At 32.7% G+C, this 17,930-nt stretch overlaps 1 protein-coding gene across 1 annotated transcript in view; it reads left to right on the top strand.

The window, feature by feature from the left end:
• The first annotated feature begins 10,685 nt into the window (after positions 1-10,685).
• The window catches only part of LOC114331717 (farnesol dehydrogenase-like), a 30,597-nt gene continuing 23,352 nt past the window's right edge, over positions 10,686-17,930 (top strand). The window contains exon 1 of the mRNA XM_028281340.1: positions 10,686-10,835. Within this exon, the coding sequence (XP_028137141.1) occupies positions 10,704-10,835 (132 nt within the window). The 5' untranslated portion in view covers positions 10,686-10,703. The remainder of the gene's footprint in view (positions 10,836-17,930) is intronic.

Raw genomic sequence — 17,930 nt, 5'->3', positions numbered from 1 at the left:
ATCAGATATTTATAGATTTCAAGCAGGCTTATGATTCAGTTAATCTGTGCAACATTATGGAAGGCAATGATGTAAGTAACTCCTTTGAACCATAGGCGTAACCAGGATGATCCTAAGGGGGGGTTACATCTACCTGAAAGTGGGGGGTTACAACTACTGGAAATATCTGAGGGATATGATATTAAGCGTATAGAGCTGAAAGTACATCCCAATGGGGGGGGGGTTACAACCCCCCAAACCCCCCCCTGGTTACGCCTATGCTTTGAACAAGTTAAAATAGGGGGGGAAATATTAAATGCTTTCTGCGTAAATTCTGCACTGAGACAGGGAGATCCGTTGTCCTTATTGTTGTTTAACCTAGCCTTAGAATATGTCATGCGAAAAATCTATCCAAGAATCGAACCAGACATAACTGCTTGGGGAGCAAAAATCATATTCGCCTTTGCCGATGATATAGATGCAGTAGCACAATCAACATCAGAAGTTAAGGATAATTTCTCGAGCTTTGAAGAAGCTGCATTAAACACCGGACTAAAAATAAATGAAGACAAAACAAAATACATGGTCGTCTATCATCTCAAAACAAGAACGACCGCGAATAAGACAAAACGTTACTGTAAACGATCATAACTTCGAAGTGGTTAAATAATTGAAATATCTAGGAGCAACAATCACAAATGACAACAAAATAGAGTGAGAAGTTGAAATGCAAATAATGGCAGGAAACAGATATTTCTTTTCAATGCAACATCTAAAGAAATCAAAACTTCTTTCACGAGGTGCAAAAATCCAGATATATACGACCAGCAGCCGCGTATGGAAGGGAAACATGGACGCTAACAAAAAGAAAAGTAATTAAATTGATACAATAACGAGTTAGAGTCTCTATTCAGAAAAGAAAATCTAGTCAGATATATAAAGGCGAATAGACTCAGATGGGCAGGGCATGTGATACGCAGGAACGACAATGGCCTTATAAACAATGTGTTCTGGGAAAGGCCAGATGGAAGAAAGTATGTACGACGGCCTAGAAAAAGGTGGAAAGATGCAGTCAAAGAAGATCTGGAGAAAATGGGAGTGAGACAATGGGAATTAGTGGCACAGGACCGACAAACATGGAAGACGATAGTAAACGCGGCAAAGACTCACGAAGAGTTGTAACGCCATTGATAATGATGATGATATAAATTATTGTAATCACTGAATACATAGATAGTGAAAAATAATCCTATTAAAACTAATGAATAATTTACGCTAATATACAAGCACTTAAGTTAGAAGAATTCCCTCATCTTCATTAGTCTCAGCATCCGTATGGCTTGCAAATTGTAGAAGCCTCGGAGGTGTAACCAGAGAAGGTTCCCATTGTTTTAATTCTGGTGGGATGTAGAATAGCATTATGTTGTTTTATATGCCATTAGAGTGAAAACTTAGTCTTTATGCTAGCAGTTGCCGCTAGGGCATCTATGCCATTTCGTTCGTTGCAATCCGGGACTGCACGCTGGGGTTTGTTTTGGTTGGATCAGAGAGAGCAGCATATGTGCCTCCTAATGAGAGACTAATAAGTTCCGAAACCGGTAGAGGTGCTTACTGCACTCTCTGATTGGACTAGAATATTGTTCGGCTGAATTTTCGTTTTGCAACGGAATTGAAAGTGGTTATAAGTGGTTATTTTTTTTTACTTAAGTTTTATTCAAAAATATTCAAAAACTGAATAAAATAGCCATGTCCATAAGGGTGGAACGAAAGGATGGAAAAAATTTTTTTTTTCTCTCTCATGGAACTTTCTAATAGCACTCGAAAGTTGCCTTATCATGTCTACAATAAAACTACAAAATATTTTTGTTCTAGGTTTACATCTTGAGGTGCCGCAAGAGCTTTAAAAAGATAGGTTTTTAACAAAAAATACAGAAAATTTCAAATATTTTTTATATCTATCCTGGTGACGTAACTAACATTTCTTAGGCAAATATTGTTTCTAATAACAGTTAACATTGCTATCATTGCTATATGTACACATTCCTATAAGATTTCTTTAGTTACAATATTCATCTTGATATTTAAATAAAATGGTTTTTTGTCTCAAATTTGGGCATGATCTTTTGGGAAGAAATCTTTGCTCTAACAAAGCCATTTTTGCTTCAAGACCACAGACACTAAGAGATGACACAGTCACGAGCTTTATGGCTCTTTTCACTGCCTGTGTATGAAAGGGAAAACACGGAAAATCCACACACTACACCTGAAAACTAGGGTCTCTTGCTTCACTTATATATTTTTTAAGTCCTCGTCAGTTCATGTTTTGTCATAGGAGGCTAAGTAATTTTATTCTACCGTCCAGTTAATTATATCTATATCAATGTAAGTCATTGACAATAAAGTTAGGCTTCGGGACAACAAACTTCCTTACACCATTTATGAGTTCCGATCTTGCCTTCAAAAGTCGCAGCAAACCTAGCTCCCTTATATGTTCTCTCTTGTCCCATTCCTTTAAATTACTGGATCAATTATTTAGAGATGTTCCTCACAAAGATAACGTGAAAATTTGATGAGTCTCCATAGATGTCTTGATCCATTTACAAAAAATCGTTTCAGTTTGATATGAAATCAGACTGGGACATACACCTTCATCACATACATAGTTACAGTTGTCGGATTATTTGAAGGATTCTCTGTTGCAACATATAACCGAAGAAGGCGATTGGCCAACGTAAGCCATCGTGAATGAGCTAATTTCCCATGGGTTTTTAAATAACGATCAGAAGGATACACACCACTGGAGATTGCTTTGCACATTTCAAGTAAATATTTTTGATCTGTGCTTAGATCATCCTTAATCTCTAAAGTAGGGAGGTTGTTTTGTATGGGAACGAAATTAACCACATGAAGCTGGTTACAGATTTCAAGTTATTTGCCTAAAAGCACTCCAAATTCATTAAGGTCTTTAGTTTTTTCATCCAATGTGCAAAACAAATGATGCAAAGGCAATTATTCATTGGTATAGAACAAACAAATTGGCCACTTCAGCGGCTTATTTAGGTTTTTTTCTATAAAAGCAATTACACCATTGCTAATTCCGGTGTTAGTGGCAGTTCCATCAAATCCGACACCTGTTATATTGGAAATGTTCAAAAGATTGTCCTCTTAAAAATGCTCCATTATCTTTTATAGCTTCACCTATTCCGGAAGCAGAAGTTATATACCCTAGCAAGGTTGATTCAGGTTCCTCTACTATTGAAATGTGCTCTTCTGCTGTAGTCAGAATGTTAAATTGTATTAAAGAATTTAATAAATATTTCCTATTAATTATTTCTTTAAATGTGGAATTCGAGTTCAAACTTTGCCAGTTTTAGTAAAAATAAACAATGGATTGTTGTAAGTTAAAACTAAAATTATCTTGAAAGAGTAGTTTTAGAGTGTGTATTTATCATTTAAAATAGGAATTAAGACATTACAGTAGCTATTTTTTACCAAACCAAAATCATAAAAATTTGCAAAATTTAACTAAAAATTATAGGTAACTTTCAACCCTTTTGCGGCACCTCTAAAAATATTTCGCTTGAAAAATATTTTATTTTTGGCTTCACAATGGCTATAGGCAACTCTCTATCACTATTACACCTTGAAATTATAAAATAATTTTTTTCGTTCCACTCTAATGTCCATGTTTCTAATGACGACATCGCTGGCAACTAATGTTTACATCTCCCGCATAGCTATAGAAGTAAACCAGATATTTTCCTCTAATTTAGTTTAATTTTATATAATGTATACATATCTACCCTTCACATACTTGCTGATAGGATCATCCTGTACGTCTACTTCAAAAATAACTAATAATATACTGTTACTGTATACAACTACCGTCATCCAAATCTCTACCAGTCTATAACTTAATCCTCGTCTCGCGTATATTCGATCTAGCAGTGTAACATGATGGATATCCCAGCGGAGTAAACATCCTTAATCCCACTATAGATAGTACTTACCCCTAAGGGAAAAAATAAAATATAATTTTCAGGCTTCCTCGTGACACACTTCAAGTTTCTTAGTTCGGAGCGTTTTCTGAGGAAACTTTTCAAGAAATAGTCTGCAAGGTTACCAAGTAGAAGGATTATTTACTGTCGACGGAAATCTCAGACGGTTTGAGCCCACAAGGAAGTTAATTTATCTTTAGAAAAATTCATTTTCTCAACCCAAATATTCGACAATGGGTTATTAATTTAGATTAGAGTAGAGACCACGAGTGCTGAAAAGTTTGAGGATAATCAGCCTTTTTTGTGTTCCCGTAATTCTAATCTTGTTTCTAGTTCACGGTTCAGTGAACGTAGGCTATCAATATTATTACTTTTTTATTTTTGCGCTAGTTTAAAATAATGCCAGAACATTTCATATGATAAAAACTGATAGACTTGTTGATGCTAATTATGTAACAAAATATAAATGGAAATAAAATATATATTATTGTGTTTGCATTTTATCAATCAAAAGCAAAATAAAAATTAAATTAAATTTTTTTTAATAACGCGGGCACATAAATTTGATACACCCTGTATATTGAGCTGTTTTAAAATTTATTAGAATTTAGTTAGGATGTAAATAGATTTCTCCTTTAACGAGCTTTCCGAGGAACCATTAAAGACTTTTGTGAATAATTAAAGTGAAAAGAACTATGTAGTTAGATTTAAAATGGAAAAAAATTGTTTACTGTAATTATCAATTTCTCGAAATTGATAATTGAAAAGAAAGTTGGAATTTTAATATCTTCTTTTCAATACGAGTATATGTGGGAGATTTTCTCCGAAAGTAATTAGGATTGTCGGAACAAATTTGAGGGTGACTGTTGTTTGTCAAAAGGAAAAGTCAATGTTTTGATTCTTGGAATGTGGAAGGGGAAAAGATGGATTGGATGATGGAGAGAGGTTGAAAAATTATTCATTATGTTGTTGGCAGCGAAAAGAAGCGGTTTTCGACGTGTTAAGTGGAGTAGATAGTTAGCATATATCAGTGGCTGGTTGATAGTGGAGAATAGTGTTGAAAAGTGGAACGAGAGACAGATCAAATCGAGACGAAATACCTCTTTGATTCTGTAGTATTGTGAGAAGGAGAGCAGATAATTTTTGGAGTTTTGTTGTATCGAGAACGTGTCAAAGAAACACGGTTTGTTGGAGAATTGGTACTGGTATGCTGACAGTTTTGAAGCTGGACAACGGAGAGAGGCTTTGATGAGTAGCCTTTAACATAATCAACGAGGGAGAGCTGTTTGGAGTCACGAGAAGACATCCGAGTGAGGGAAGCAAAAGGTCAGTCAATTTATGTGAAAGAGATTTTTATGTTCGGGAAATAAATTTTTGAGTAAAAAGCATATGAATTAAAGTTCCAATATTTCAAAATATAAATAGTAAATATAGGTAACCTTGCGAAGACATAAATTTGTTTGGATTAATTTGTTTTACCAAAGTCATCGGGAACAAACCGATAAATTGTTTTTTTGTAAAGATAATAATTTTAAGTGGTATAAATTTCATTCGGACATCTGTGTCCACAGGTTTTTTAGATTCGATAGTTTTCAGAGTATTAATTTGATAAATAAAAGACAATTCTGTATTTTTATTTTAATAGTTTGCTTTATTTCTTTTCCCTATTTTATCCCGATTAGGATCAATTCAGAGATACTGAACCCACGAGAGAAGAAAAATATAACGTAAGATAATTTGGTTTTTTTTTATATATTAAAAGGCACCCTGAGATTTTTTATTCAATTTTGATATATGATTTGCGACAATTAAATGATTAATTAAATAAATAATAATCAATATAAAATAAATAAGAAGCAGATCACAACAATATATACCTTTATTAGGCGTCAACGCCTTTCGGTAGGGATCTATGGAGGAGTATCACCAAGCCACAATACCTTATCCCTTGCCGTACTGCTCCCCCATAGGCCGATCAGACACCAGTTATTCCAGACCATTAATAATTAATTAAATATATAATTTAAAAATAATAATCTACGTTAGATTATATAATTGCATTTTGATTTACCTTGTATTTGATGTGATGACTAAAATACATTGTACCTACCAATTAAAATACATGCATAATTCAGATAATTGTTTTTTTTTAATAAATTTTTTTAAAGTAATACTATGTAATTAGTTAATTACAAATAATGTAGTGATGTTCAATCAACAAAAAAAAAACATAATATAGGTACATAATCAAGCAGAACTAATTCAAATAAGGAAACATGATTATTTTGTTGGCATCTAAATATTGGGACATTAAATGAATATTTATTTTTAAAACTGAGTGGCATCGCCATTTTTAGACTTTATAAGTGCTCAAATTCGGTTATGCATTGACCAGACTAGACAAAGGATCTGCACATTTTGGGATAAATCATCTCTATTTTGGCTTTAAGTACGTGTAGGTACTCCGTTGTGGGCTAGTTTCGTTCCTTAATATCTCGTTCATTTTATGATATATTGTTTCATTGACATTTAGATCAAAACTATTAGAAGGCCAAAAAATGATGTTTATATTATCCTTTAAAAACCAGTTTTTTGTTGTTCTGGCCCTGTTACAGGTACAGGCTACTTATTCCTGCTGAAAAATATAATTCTCGCCAACAGTTAATTTTACAATGCGTTGTAGTAGGCTGTTTTGAAGTATTTGTTGATATTTCGCAAGATTTATGGTACCCTTGTAACAAAAAGAAGAAAACTTCTGTTGGAGTGAAAGTAAAAAAAAGAAAGATGTACTCCAACAGAAGTAAGGAAAAAAAAAGATAGAAAAGACTAGGTATAAAAATGAAGAGAGATGGGCTGTAAAGGAAGATAATGTGGGGTGTGTAAAGAAAAGGGTGAAGTGGCTTCTACGTTGAGAAGCCGCAGTAGGAAAAAATACAATACTACTTTGTGGTAGTACTGAAGAAAGGAAAGTGGAAGAATGTAGAAGTAGAGAGAAGGGACAGAGGCAAACTGAATAGAGTTGGCTAGCTATAGATAGAAGAGAACAACTTGACACTCAAGGATGGATACGGCTCGTTTGCATGCCTGTCGAAGAACAGTAGCTCTATGTAGATAGTAATGATGACTAAAAGGTGAACTAATAAAATAATAATAATGTACTGAAGAGGAATGAAGATGAATAATTTCTAAAGAAGAACAAGATAAATAAATCCAACAAATCATGGGCGCCATGAAAATGATCTTCGATCATTTTCCCAGGTATCTTACACTGCTGTCGAATATTACATATATTAAACCTGTAATAATGAACATAAAGGAATAATAAAAATAAATGATATACAAAATAAATAAATATTTATTAAAATTTACTACCAGATTTTTAACAATCTCTGAGTTAAGCAAAGTGCATATCATGTGACTCTAAAATGACATAAGTTATACAAAAAGTTATATTTGAGATAACAACAATAATGTTATCTGTTACAAAACTTAAAGGTATAAGTACTTCTTACTAACATATAGGGTACAACTCACATGAGTCTTCTACCAAATGGTTATAGTACGCCTGCTACGTACAACTAAATGAAACTGACAAAGATGAAAATACTACAAATAAATAGGCCCAAGCTTCACTAAGAGAAAATACCATAATGAATAAATAAAGTTAAATATACAAATGAATAAAGTGATAGTAATGAAGTAATTAATACCGAGACGATGACCTAAATTAACCGAGAAAATGCAATGAAATAAAGTAAAGACGAATTAACCGAACAATCGAAATAAAGCGAATAACAAGAAAATATTTGGGAAACAAGCAAGTAATATTACAAAATAAATTTACCCGAATTACATAAACCAATATCAAAGCAATAATAAAGTATTAAAAACCTAATTTTCTCTAGGCTTATTCCTGTGCACAAGAAGTTACCGTAGATACAAAGTTTGGGAACCAAATACAATAATATACAAATATGTCATATTAAAAAAAAACCGGAGCTAAACTAAATCTGGAAAAAAAAATTAATTAACATGGTGCATTAAATCAAATGTCTGAAATATAAAAACCAAAGTTACTTAATGCACAACACTAAATGTTCCCAAACGAGATTGCGGTTGCATCCTAGAAAATGAGCATCACCATGATGCGCCTCCATGCCCCCCGTAGGCCCAGGTGGCAGGACGAAAAGGAGCTGGAATGTCTCCCAAAAAGCTTGTTCCCAAAACCCCAATAGTGACTTGGCTGTGGTCGTGGCTGGAATCGACGCCTTCCACGTGGTTGAAGGATTTACATGGTAGGTTCTAATATTTCTCCCCAAATGGCTAAAAAACATTCCCAGTTTTAGTTTATTTTTTTTCACTCGAGCATGTGTGAATAAAAAACAACAGAAGAAGTAATGAAGAAGAGGTTTTTAGAATGAACAGCAATAAAAAACATCAATTAGCAAGGCTTATCAGATGTAAGAAGATACTGTGTGTGACCTTGATGTAGTATTTAAATACAGAATATGATATTGAGAACAAAAGATTATAGGATAATTATATTGCCAGTGTTATATGAGCATAGCATTACATTTTTTTTTATTCACAATTTATGAAATATTGGGTGTGGACTAACTTTAAACTTTACTACACCAAAAAATTACGACTATGAGAATTTTCTCCGAACACATATTATATACAGTGGAGTGATTAAGAGAAACCAAATTAAGAAAGAATATTTTAAAAGAAAATTTATGTAATATCCCCTAACCTTTATATGTCAAAAAGTTATTTACCGGATAGGTCAGTTGTTCATTTACTGTCCCTCTAGAAACTCTGGATGGATTCTGGGAAAACCATGGGATACCATTTTTACTACAGTGGGACTGCATTTTTTTTCCAAATAGAATGGCTTAAGAAATGAAACCTTCCGCCATTATGGAACCAAGTTCGTCGACCGAATCCTAGCACACTTCACAGCCAAGTAACGGAAAACGGAAGATCGCTTTGTCAAATTTTCAGAACGATCAGAACGTCAACGACCACGGAACGCGAATTAAATTCACCAACAGAGGCGTAGAATGTTCCGTATAGAATGTGACGTCACGTAAATATTAAAAAAATTAATTAAAGCGCTAAAAATGATATTATAACGGGTGGACCGTTACACCCTCAATAAATTCAAAACGTCCTAACACTGAAACTGCCTTACAACCCCCTCGTATATTATTTGTATACAGTGTATATATTCATATTACAAAAACGGAAAATGTATTTCAAAAACTGCTGATATTCATACTTTTGGTAGATAATATTGCCTGCAAAATTGCTGATTAATCAATTTGTAGAGATACGGAGGCAGAATGTCAATCAATGTAGCAGAGAGATATGTAGAAACTTCCTTAAGAGCAAACATTAGCGATCAACAGGTAGCAACAAACGCGTTCCAAGATTGCGTCTCTAATTTTGAATATTTTGTCGAGATATTTGGCACACATATTCGCAACATAATAAAAAATGGCGGTAAACAGCCAATTTCAAAAATATGTTAGTATGTGGAAATTACTCTATAACTAAATAAAATATTGAAAAAAGGAGCCTGTACCGCCATTAACAAACACAAAAAAATACACTTTCTTCAAATAAACTTTTTTATCCCGTGCCTATATTTTGTGTCACATTGGAACTACAAATCAATTTTTTTATAACAAGAAAGCGAACGTCACTGACTTGGCAACATTTCGCACCTATATGTATAAAAATTTTTGTTTTTGATAGTATAAACGTCACTGTCAGTGTCGCATTACCGACGCACTGTTGCCTCACTTTTGAAAGTTCGCAGAACTTTCGCAATCTTGGACCGCGTTTGTTGCTACCTGTTGATCGCTACTGTGTGCTCTTAAGAACACAAAATTTTCATATGATCGAAAAGGGTCGTAACTAAATTAATATTTCGAAAACTCTAGCAAATACTGATACGTCTGATATAGTTATTAAGGTACCAAGGGTATTATAAGGATAATAAGGCTTGAGTCAATGGTGTATATACCGAGGGTCTTTGGCCCGAGGGATATACGTTGACCGAAAGCGTTATTATCTATATATAATACCCGTGGTGTCTTCAACGTTTAATATCGGACTAAATTATTCTTTATATGCAAAAAGTTTAAAAGAATTTTGAATGAATTAATTTGCAAATAAGTACATTTACCAGCAATAGTCTTAGCGTAATTGTGGTAACCATAGTTTTACTTTGGTTTTTATTTGTAAACTTGTTGTTAATTATTGTTAAAAGGAAGCTATAATTAGCTGACCTTAGCAGTACCATTTTTAATATTTCAGTACTTAAATTACGTCTCAACAGCTATCGAACTAATTTTTCTTCATTATTGATATTTTATGGACTTACGGTTTTTAAATATTTATTCTTCTTGATACAGTAGTCATGTTGTGACTGGCTGATTGACATAAAGTCCATGCCATTAAAAAAAGCATTTTATATCGTCAAATTATTTTATGTTCTCTCCTATAAACAATAAAAACGTTTTATTATAAAAAAATTTCTTTTTTATAAAAGTGTAATAATTTTATTTTGACCGCACAACGCAATAAAAGATGCACTGTTGTATGCTTCTAACTGTAAATATAAATATAAATATAAATCTATAACTATAAATATTAATTGGATAATTATTGAGATCTAAAAGCATATAAAAAAAGTGTATGCAGTAGGTACTCCTCCTAATGCATTTTGTTAATAGTTCCACGATGGTTCTTTCTATGGACAGATGGAAAGGCAAAGTAGCCGTTGTTACGGGTGCCAGTTCAGGAATAGGGGCAGCCATTGCAGAACTATTAGTGGAGAATGGACTTTTGGTAAGGGTAGCGAATATTTAATTAATACAATTAATGTTTTTATAATATTCCAGAGTATATTTAGGGGAGTGCAATTAGAACGAAAACATGCATTGTTTCGGAATAAGTCAAATAAGCATAAGCTTATATTTTACTAAAACTTTTTTTGCTAGTTTATATATACATGTTAAAGTAAAAAGTTCTACTCGCAGATTTGGCCGCTAATTGTTTATTAATTGTTTAAACAATAACAATTTTTTTGTATAAATAATTTAAAAAATATCGTTGAATTCATCATTTTACTTTGATCAAATATGTTTCTATTTTGTTTTTGGTTATGCTGAATCCGAATATGGCTTTACAATTTGAAAATTCTTATATAGAAGCTCTTATACAGCATGTTTGCGTCTAGCAATTACATGGAAAACTTTTTTATTGTCTATTTTACGAAAAAAAGTTATTCTTCATAAAATAGTCTGGATAGTCAAAAATCTAAAACTCAACCACCAGATATCAAATTTTATCAATTTTATACGAGTTATGTCAAAAATATGAATTTCTTTAAAGAGTAAAGTACCTTTTTATTCCAGAATATGAAGAAATGCTATTATGAAAAGTTGTTTGAAATTAAAAACTATGTTTTAAAATACAATAACGTTATTCTAATAAAAAAAATTCAATTGTTTTTCAAATTACGGATACCAATCATGATTTTATTACAATTATTGTAACTATTTTATTATCAATTTTACGAAAAAACGTTATTCTTCATAAAATGCTCAACCTGGTCTAAAATCTATGATACAACCATCAGATATTAAACTTTTTCAGTTTTATACGAGGTATGTAAAAAATATGAATTTTTCGTGCCTTTATTATTCACAATATTTTAATTAGAAGGATGTAGTTGAACACTGAAATATATTTTTTAATTCCAAACAACCTTTCTTTATAACAATTTTCGATATTGTGAAATATAAAGGTATGTAATTTACTCTTGAGAGAAATTCATATTTTTTGACATACATATTCTTTTATAAACAATAACTTTTTTTGTAAGACTGATAATTAAAAAGTTATCAATTGGTTCCAAGTTACGCAGACATACTGTATAAGAGCTAAAAAATTTTTTTTTGTTAAACATTTATTATTGTTGAAGCTTATTTTTAAATGTATTTTAGATAAGTTTTACAGAAAAAAGTTTTGATCACTTTGTATAAACATTTTTTTAGCTGGTAATTTTCGGTTTTTGTATTACATTTTTGTTATCTTTCTTATTTTGCTCAAAAAGAAATAGTTTATTTCATTTCTCAAGTAAAATAAGTTAGTGCATTTTAAAGACTATATCCTGAGATTTAAAAAAACACCTATAAAACTGTAATAGATCTGTTGAAAATTGCGTAATACCGTCTTAAATTGGTGTTAATTCTGTAAAACTATGAAGTTTTCAAAAATTACATTTTTTGAGACATCGTATCATTTGAATTAAATTTTTGAGATTTTTTTTTTGAATTAAGTGTTTAGTAAGATGTTTGAAAGGTAAGTTGTGCAAAATTGAGAGTTTTATAAGGAAAATTGTATTAGTTACACATTTTTAAATCATTTTTAAACAAAATTCATGTAAGTATAATTTTCAGCCCACACCGTACTTATGCTCATACATTTTGTTTCTTTTTATTATAACTTTAAGATAGTTTAATTACTCTTCTTTCATGTTCAATTTGAAAAATTTCATTTGATCGATAAGTTCAAGAATTACAGTAAAAAACTCAACCGTACACTTCGCCGTAGGCTCGTTTACAGTGCGCCAATGTTTGTGAGAAGGGTGACTTTAGCGTTATAAATAAAAAATTATAGAAGCTACAGATTTACCTTTAGAAAAATCTTTATATTAGTTTTTTTTTGTAAAATTTTCTGAATTTTTCATTTTCAAAGTGTTTTTTTTTAATTTATATTTTCGGAGGTATTTAAAAAAAACATCTATTTTCGCAGTTCATTTGTTTATTAAAAAATGAAGCACCCACTTCTCGGGTAGAACTTTTTGATATGTTGTTTATTAAATATTTCTTACTGAAATTACAAAAAGTTCTATTTTGTTTGATTTTTTTCCGAAGTGAAAATCTATATGCACTCCCCTAATTATACATATATAGTGTTGATTTCGCTTCACATACCACTTAAAATTGTCGAGGTATTTTTTTATTGTTCTTATGTTTCTTACGAATACTGATAAATTGAAAATCACGCTTAATCTAACTCTTGAATTTGTTTATGATTACTAATTTTATATTAATTCCATGGTGATGTTGTTTGCTTCAATATTTAATTGTTCTTATTTCTGTGCCATACTGGAATATCGTACGTTGGCTATACTAATTTTGTTGACAGCAGCTCGGAAAAGGGATGTAAAGGATATGTTAAATCATACTCTCAGGTTTCTAAGTGTAAAGACACAGTGACGCATCGCACCTCGCCAGGGCCTCGATTTTTGACCCTTCGCTTCGTTATCGAACGTATTCGCTTCCTATCTGTTTAGTATACGTAGCGAATACGTTCGATAACGAAGCGAAGGGTCAAAAATCGAAGCCCTGGCATATTGCTGCGCATATTGCCGATTGCTAATGAAGAAACAATGTAATGCATTTAAATAGCAGTGCACATCACGAATCATCGCACCTCGTCAAGCCCTCGCTACACGCTACGTTTTGAAGAAAAAAATAATTTGTTTTCCGGGATGCGATGTGCGCAGAAATGGGCCTGGCGAGGTGCGACGCTCCACTGTGTTTTTACTCTAAGCCATCAAGTTCTTCTTCGTCCTGGTCCACTTCTTTTGCCTATCTGTATTATTAAATTAAAATACATTATATCTTTCTGGGTGACGCATAATATGAATAAAATACCCAAGTTTTCGAATTTTAACCGTTTTGCCCCCTTCTGTAAATTTTTCCATTCGCTACTTAACAACCTCGTTAAAAATTATACCCGCCCAAGGATTCTTCGATACACCTAGATTTTAATGGCTTCCAGTTTTCTAAAAAGTGTACTCGTTCGAGCCTAATTTTCGACACCATAATATCGCACCCTCAGTGCAAGACTGCAGTAATTCAAAATTTTATGAAAATGAAGTAAACATGGAATTCGATTGTAAACATGCATATCTATCCCCTGTAAAACTTTGGTAATTTTCAAATGCTTAATGGGCTAAATATTACAACAACAGTTTAACTATTTTGCGTTTTTGAACATAAGTTCCGTGCAAAACTGTTGTAATTCTAATGTAACAGAGTTACAACAGTTTTGCACGGAACATTGCAACGGATTCGATAACAAGCAATTAAAAAAGTAAGATATTTGTTATTTTAATATCTACAGTAAAACCTGTCAATAACGGTCACTAAAAATGACAGAACTATTGGCCGATATAAAAAGGTGGCCGCTAATACCAGGTTTTGTAGTCCACAAATTTTGGTTTGGGGAACTTTGAAACTGGCCGGCTAGTTCAGGTGGCCGGTTTTGACAGGTGGTCGTTAACACAGGTTTTACTGTATATCTGTGGTGTTTAATTTTAATATACAGCATTTAATTTTATTCATATATATTATGTCTACGTAATCCATTAACGGCTGAGACAATAAACAAAGATTTTCGAGACCAATCTATTCATGTAAATTTTATTTCCTTTGTGTGATACAGTAAAACCTGTGTTAACACCTGTCAAAACCGGCCACCTGAACTAGCCGGCCAGTTTTAAAGTTCCCCAAACCAAAATTTGTGGACTACAAAACCTAGTATTAGCGGCCACCTTTTGAATCGGCCAATAGTTCTGTCATTTTTAGTGACCGTTATTGACGTGTTTTAATGCATTATATTTATTTTCCATAAGATGTGTGCGATGTCGTTTGACCATTTATTTGTTAGATTGGATTAAAACCACGTAAATTAAGATTAATTATTTACGACCAAAAAGTATTTTTTCTCATGAAAGGAAAAACAGTTATCTTAAAACTTGTGTATTGACAATACTGAGAGGTCAAAAATATCTATTCTCAGAAAACTTGCCAAAGAACAGCCAAAAATTCAAATGGCCAAAAAGAAAGATTTGGTATACTTATGCCATTCGGCTTAACGGCATACGAAGAACATCCTGGCTTAAGAACTTACGGGAATGGTTAGAATGCAGTAGTGCAGAGATATTTAGAGCGGCAGTCAACAGGGTCCGCATTGCCATGATGATTTCCAACCTTCGATAGAAGATGGAACTTAAAGAAGAAGAAGATGCCATTCGGGTATGATACCAGAAGCCCACCATAGTTTTTATACAGTAAAACCTGTGTTAACGGCCACCTGTCAAAACCGGCCACCTGAACTAGCCGGACAGTTTCAAAGTTCCCCAAACCAAAATGTGTGGACTGCAAAACCTGGTATTAGCGGCCACTTTTTTATATCGGCCAATATTTCTGTCATTTTTAGTGACCGTTATTGACAGGTTTTACTGTAAAAATATTTTGGCACAATATTATGTACGAGAAGAGGACAACAACTACGGTAAAACCTGTCAGCAACGGCCACTAAAAATGAAAGAACTATTGGCCGATATAGAAAGGTGGCCGGTATTGCCAGTTTTTGTAGTCTAGATATACATAATTGGTTTGGGGAATTTTAAAACTGGCCGTTAGTAAAGGTGGCCGATGTTGGCAGGTGGCCGGTAACACAGGTTTTACTGTAAAAGTAAATGTGACTACACTTTTTACAATTTTCTCCGTGCAAAACTGTTGTAACTTTGAAATTCTAATACTAAATGTGTAGTGATTAACAATTTTTTCCGTGCAAAAATGTTGTAACTTTGAAATTCCTAATTTTTTTTGCATTAATATTATTTTACTCAAATTTCTATTTTTGGTTAATGTAATATAGGCTGAAAAGCATGCAAAATCATAATTAAATGTTAATTTTTCTTAAAACTTGTGTCTTATTTCACCGATAGTAGCAAGAAAATAAACAAAATCGTCTTTATCTCGAAACTTACTTATTTTGACTTACTGCAGTCTTGCACCGAGGGTGCGATATAACAGAATAGAGAACAGGTAACATCTTACTAATCTAATTTTTAGTCTCAAAGTTATATTGATTCCACATAAGATTTTCTTTATCTTTAAAAATGTAACTCTGGCTGGCTTTCTATACTTATACGTATTCTAATTTCTTTGTTCATGTTCTCATTTAGATTACAACCAAGGTAAGTCATACTGTTGGCTCTCTAGTTGTAGTTGTTCCCCATAAGCTGTACCACTTCTGATTCTGTTGCGTTTCTTCCTTGTCTAAAATCTGCCAGTAATTCACTATAGTTATTTTCCTAACAAGTGCAGAAAGTCATTCCTTTCCGCACGCGACTGCAGTTTGCCGAACGACGCGAAGCGGGAGTTCGGCAAGCAGTCGAGTGCGGAAAAGAGACTTTCTGCAAGAGTTAGGAACAATATTTTTTCTAAGAGTTTTTAAAAAATTACCAAATCTTAATCAGTTAATTTAATTAATATGAAAATACATACATACACAAATTCATTCTTTGACAAGGTTGTCAAAACCAAACTTTCAATATAAGTAGTTAGCATGACGAAGATCTTGGTTTCCATGACGATGATTCAAAACGACTGTTATTGCCTACCGATTTCACTTTCGAATATTATGTCAAAATAATTTTATTTCATCGAATTGTCGCGTTAATTTCATTAAAACAGGAACACAATAAGATATTGTTATATTCCTAATTGATATAAGAAATAAAAGTTTATAATTATAAATTAAAGTCAAATTAAAATAAAGGTTTAAATTTTTCTCGACCACGGGCATGTAAATTTGGAACACCCTGTATAAAACAAATTATGTATAGGTAGCTGTTAAGAGAGTGATTCGGAGAAGTGTTTACGAACCGCGGGAACAATACGACTCCAGTAAACAATTAGAGTGATGTGTACAAAGAAAGTGTTCGCGGAAGGATTTGTCATTAACCACCGCTAACTAATACTCCAGTGAATAAGATAATAGGTCATTAAATTTGTAAATGTTTTATTAATGTAGAAAGTAAAATTGAAATGGGGAATATTATTTTTTCTTGAAATCCATTAAGATATTTAGAAAAAGGAAAGTTGTGTTGATAAATACGAATAGAATCCGTGTTGAATACGATAGAATCCAAAAATGTAAAAATATACAGGTTGTCCCATTTAAAAAACGAAGTTATAAGCAACTTCCGGTATAACCGGAAGTTGCAAAGAGATGAAAATATTTTCATTTAATAGATCATCCTTCAAAACCCCTGTATTCCAATTTTCATGATTCTGTTGCCTTTAGTTCTCGAGATATTTCTAATAGGCCAGTTATCTGCCTCACCCTGTATAGTAGTCAGACGACATTTAAAAGTGATGTCCGATCGATATACTTATTTCAAAATTGTATTACGGTTATTTTGAAAGTTGCTTGGGATTGGTTGATTTTTGAATGCTGGAAGGGGTAATTTGGAAGTAGGAGAATGGATGAGAGATATGAGGCAGAATGTTTTTGGCGATCGAAAGGCGAAGGCCAGTTTTGGAGAGGTGTGTACAAAAAAGTAAAACGCCGGTATAGTTAGTTTGTTTTTTGTGAAAATTAAAAAGTAAGATATCGAGGAACGAGTGTTAGGCCGAGTCGAGATAGTATATAACTCCTTGAGTCTAGAGTATGCCGGTTTTGTTGAAGTGTTTGAAAAAGGTAGAACACGGCATCAGGAGAAGGCAGGAACGCGAGCTGTACGAGGCGTAGTTTTCAGAAAGGAGCAGAGGCTTTACTGGGAAGCTGGTACGAGTCGTTTGATCGCAACCCAAGATAGGAGGAAACGTGTTTTGTGTGAAGACATTGTCAAATCTTCAGTAAAGGTCAGTCTATTTCGTTATGACATGAATGTATGGTTTATGTATTAAATACCACATTGAATATTGAGGCACACAATCATTATTAAAAATTTTTCATCAAACCTAAATTAATTTATCACTGATAAATCATAATAGTTCATTTTCAATAAAATAACTTTGGAGACAAAAAGAAATAAGATTCCCATGTTTGTAAATGTTATATTAAATAAAG

The sequence above is a fragment of the Diabrotica virgifera genome, chromosome 4, assembly GCF_917563875.1.
Source record: "Diabrotica virgifera virgifera chromosome 4, PGI_DIABVI_V3a".
NCBI lineage: Eukaryota > Metazoa > Arthropoda > Insecta > Coleoptera > Chrysomelidae > Diabrotica > Diabrotica virgifera.
The sequence above is the reverse complement of the archived record's forward strand: the minus strand, read 5'-3'. Positions and strand labels throughout refer to the sequence as shown.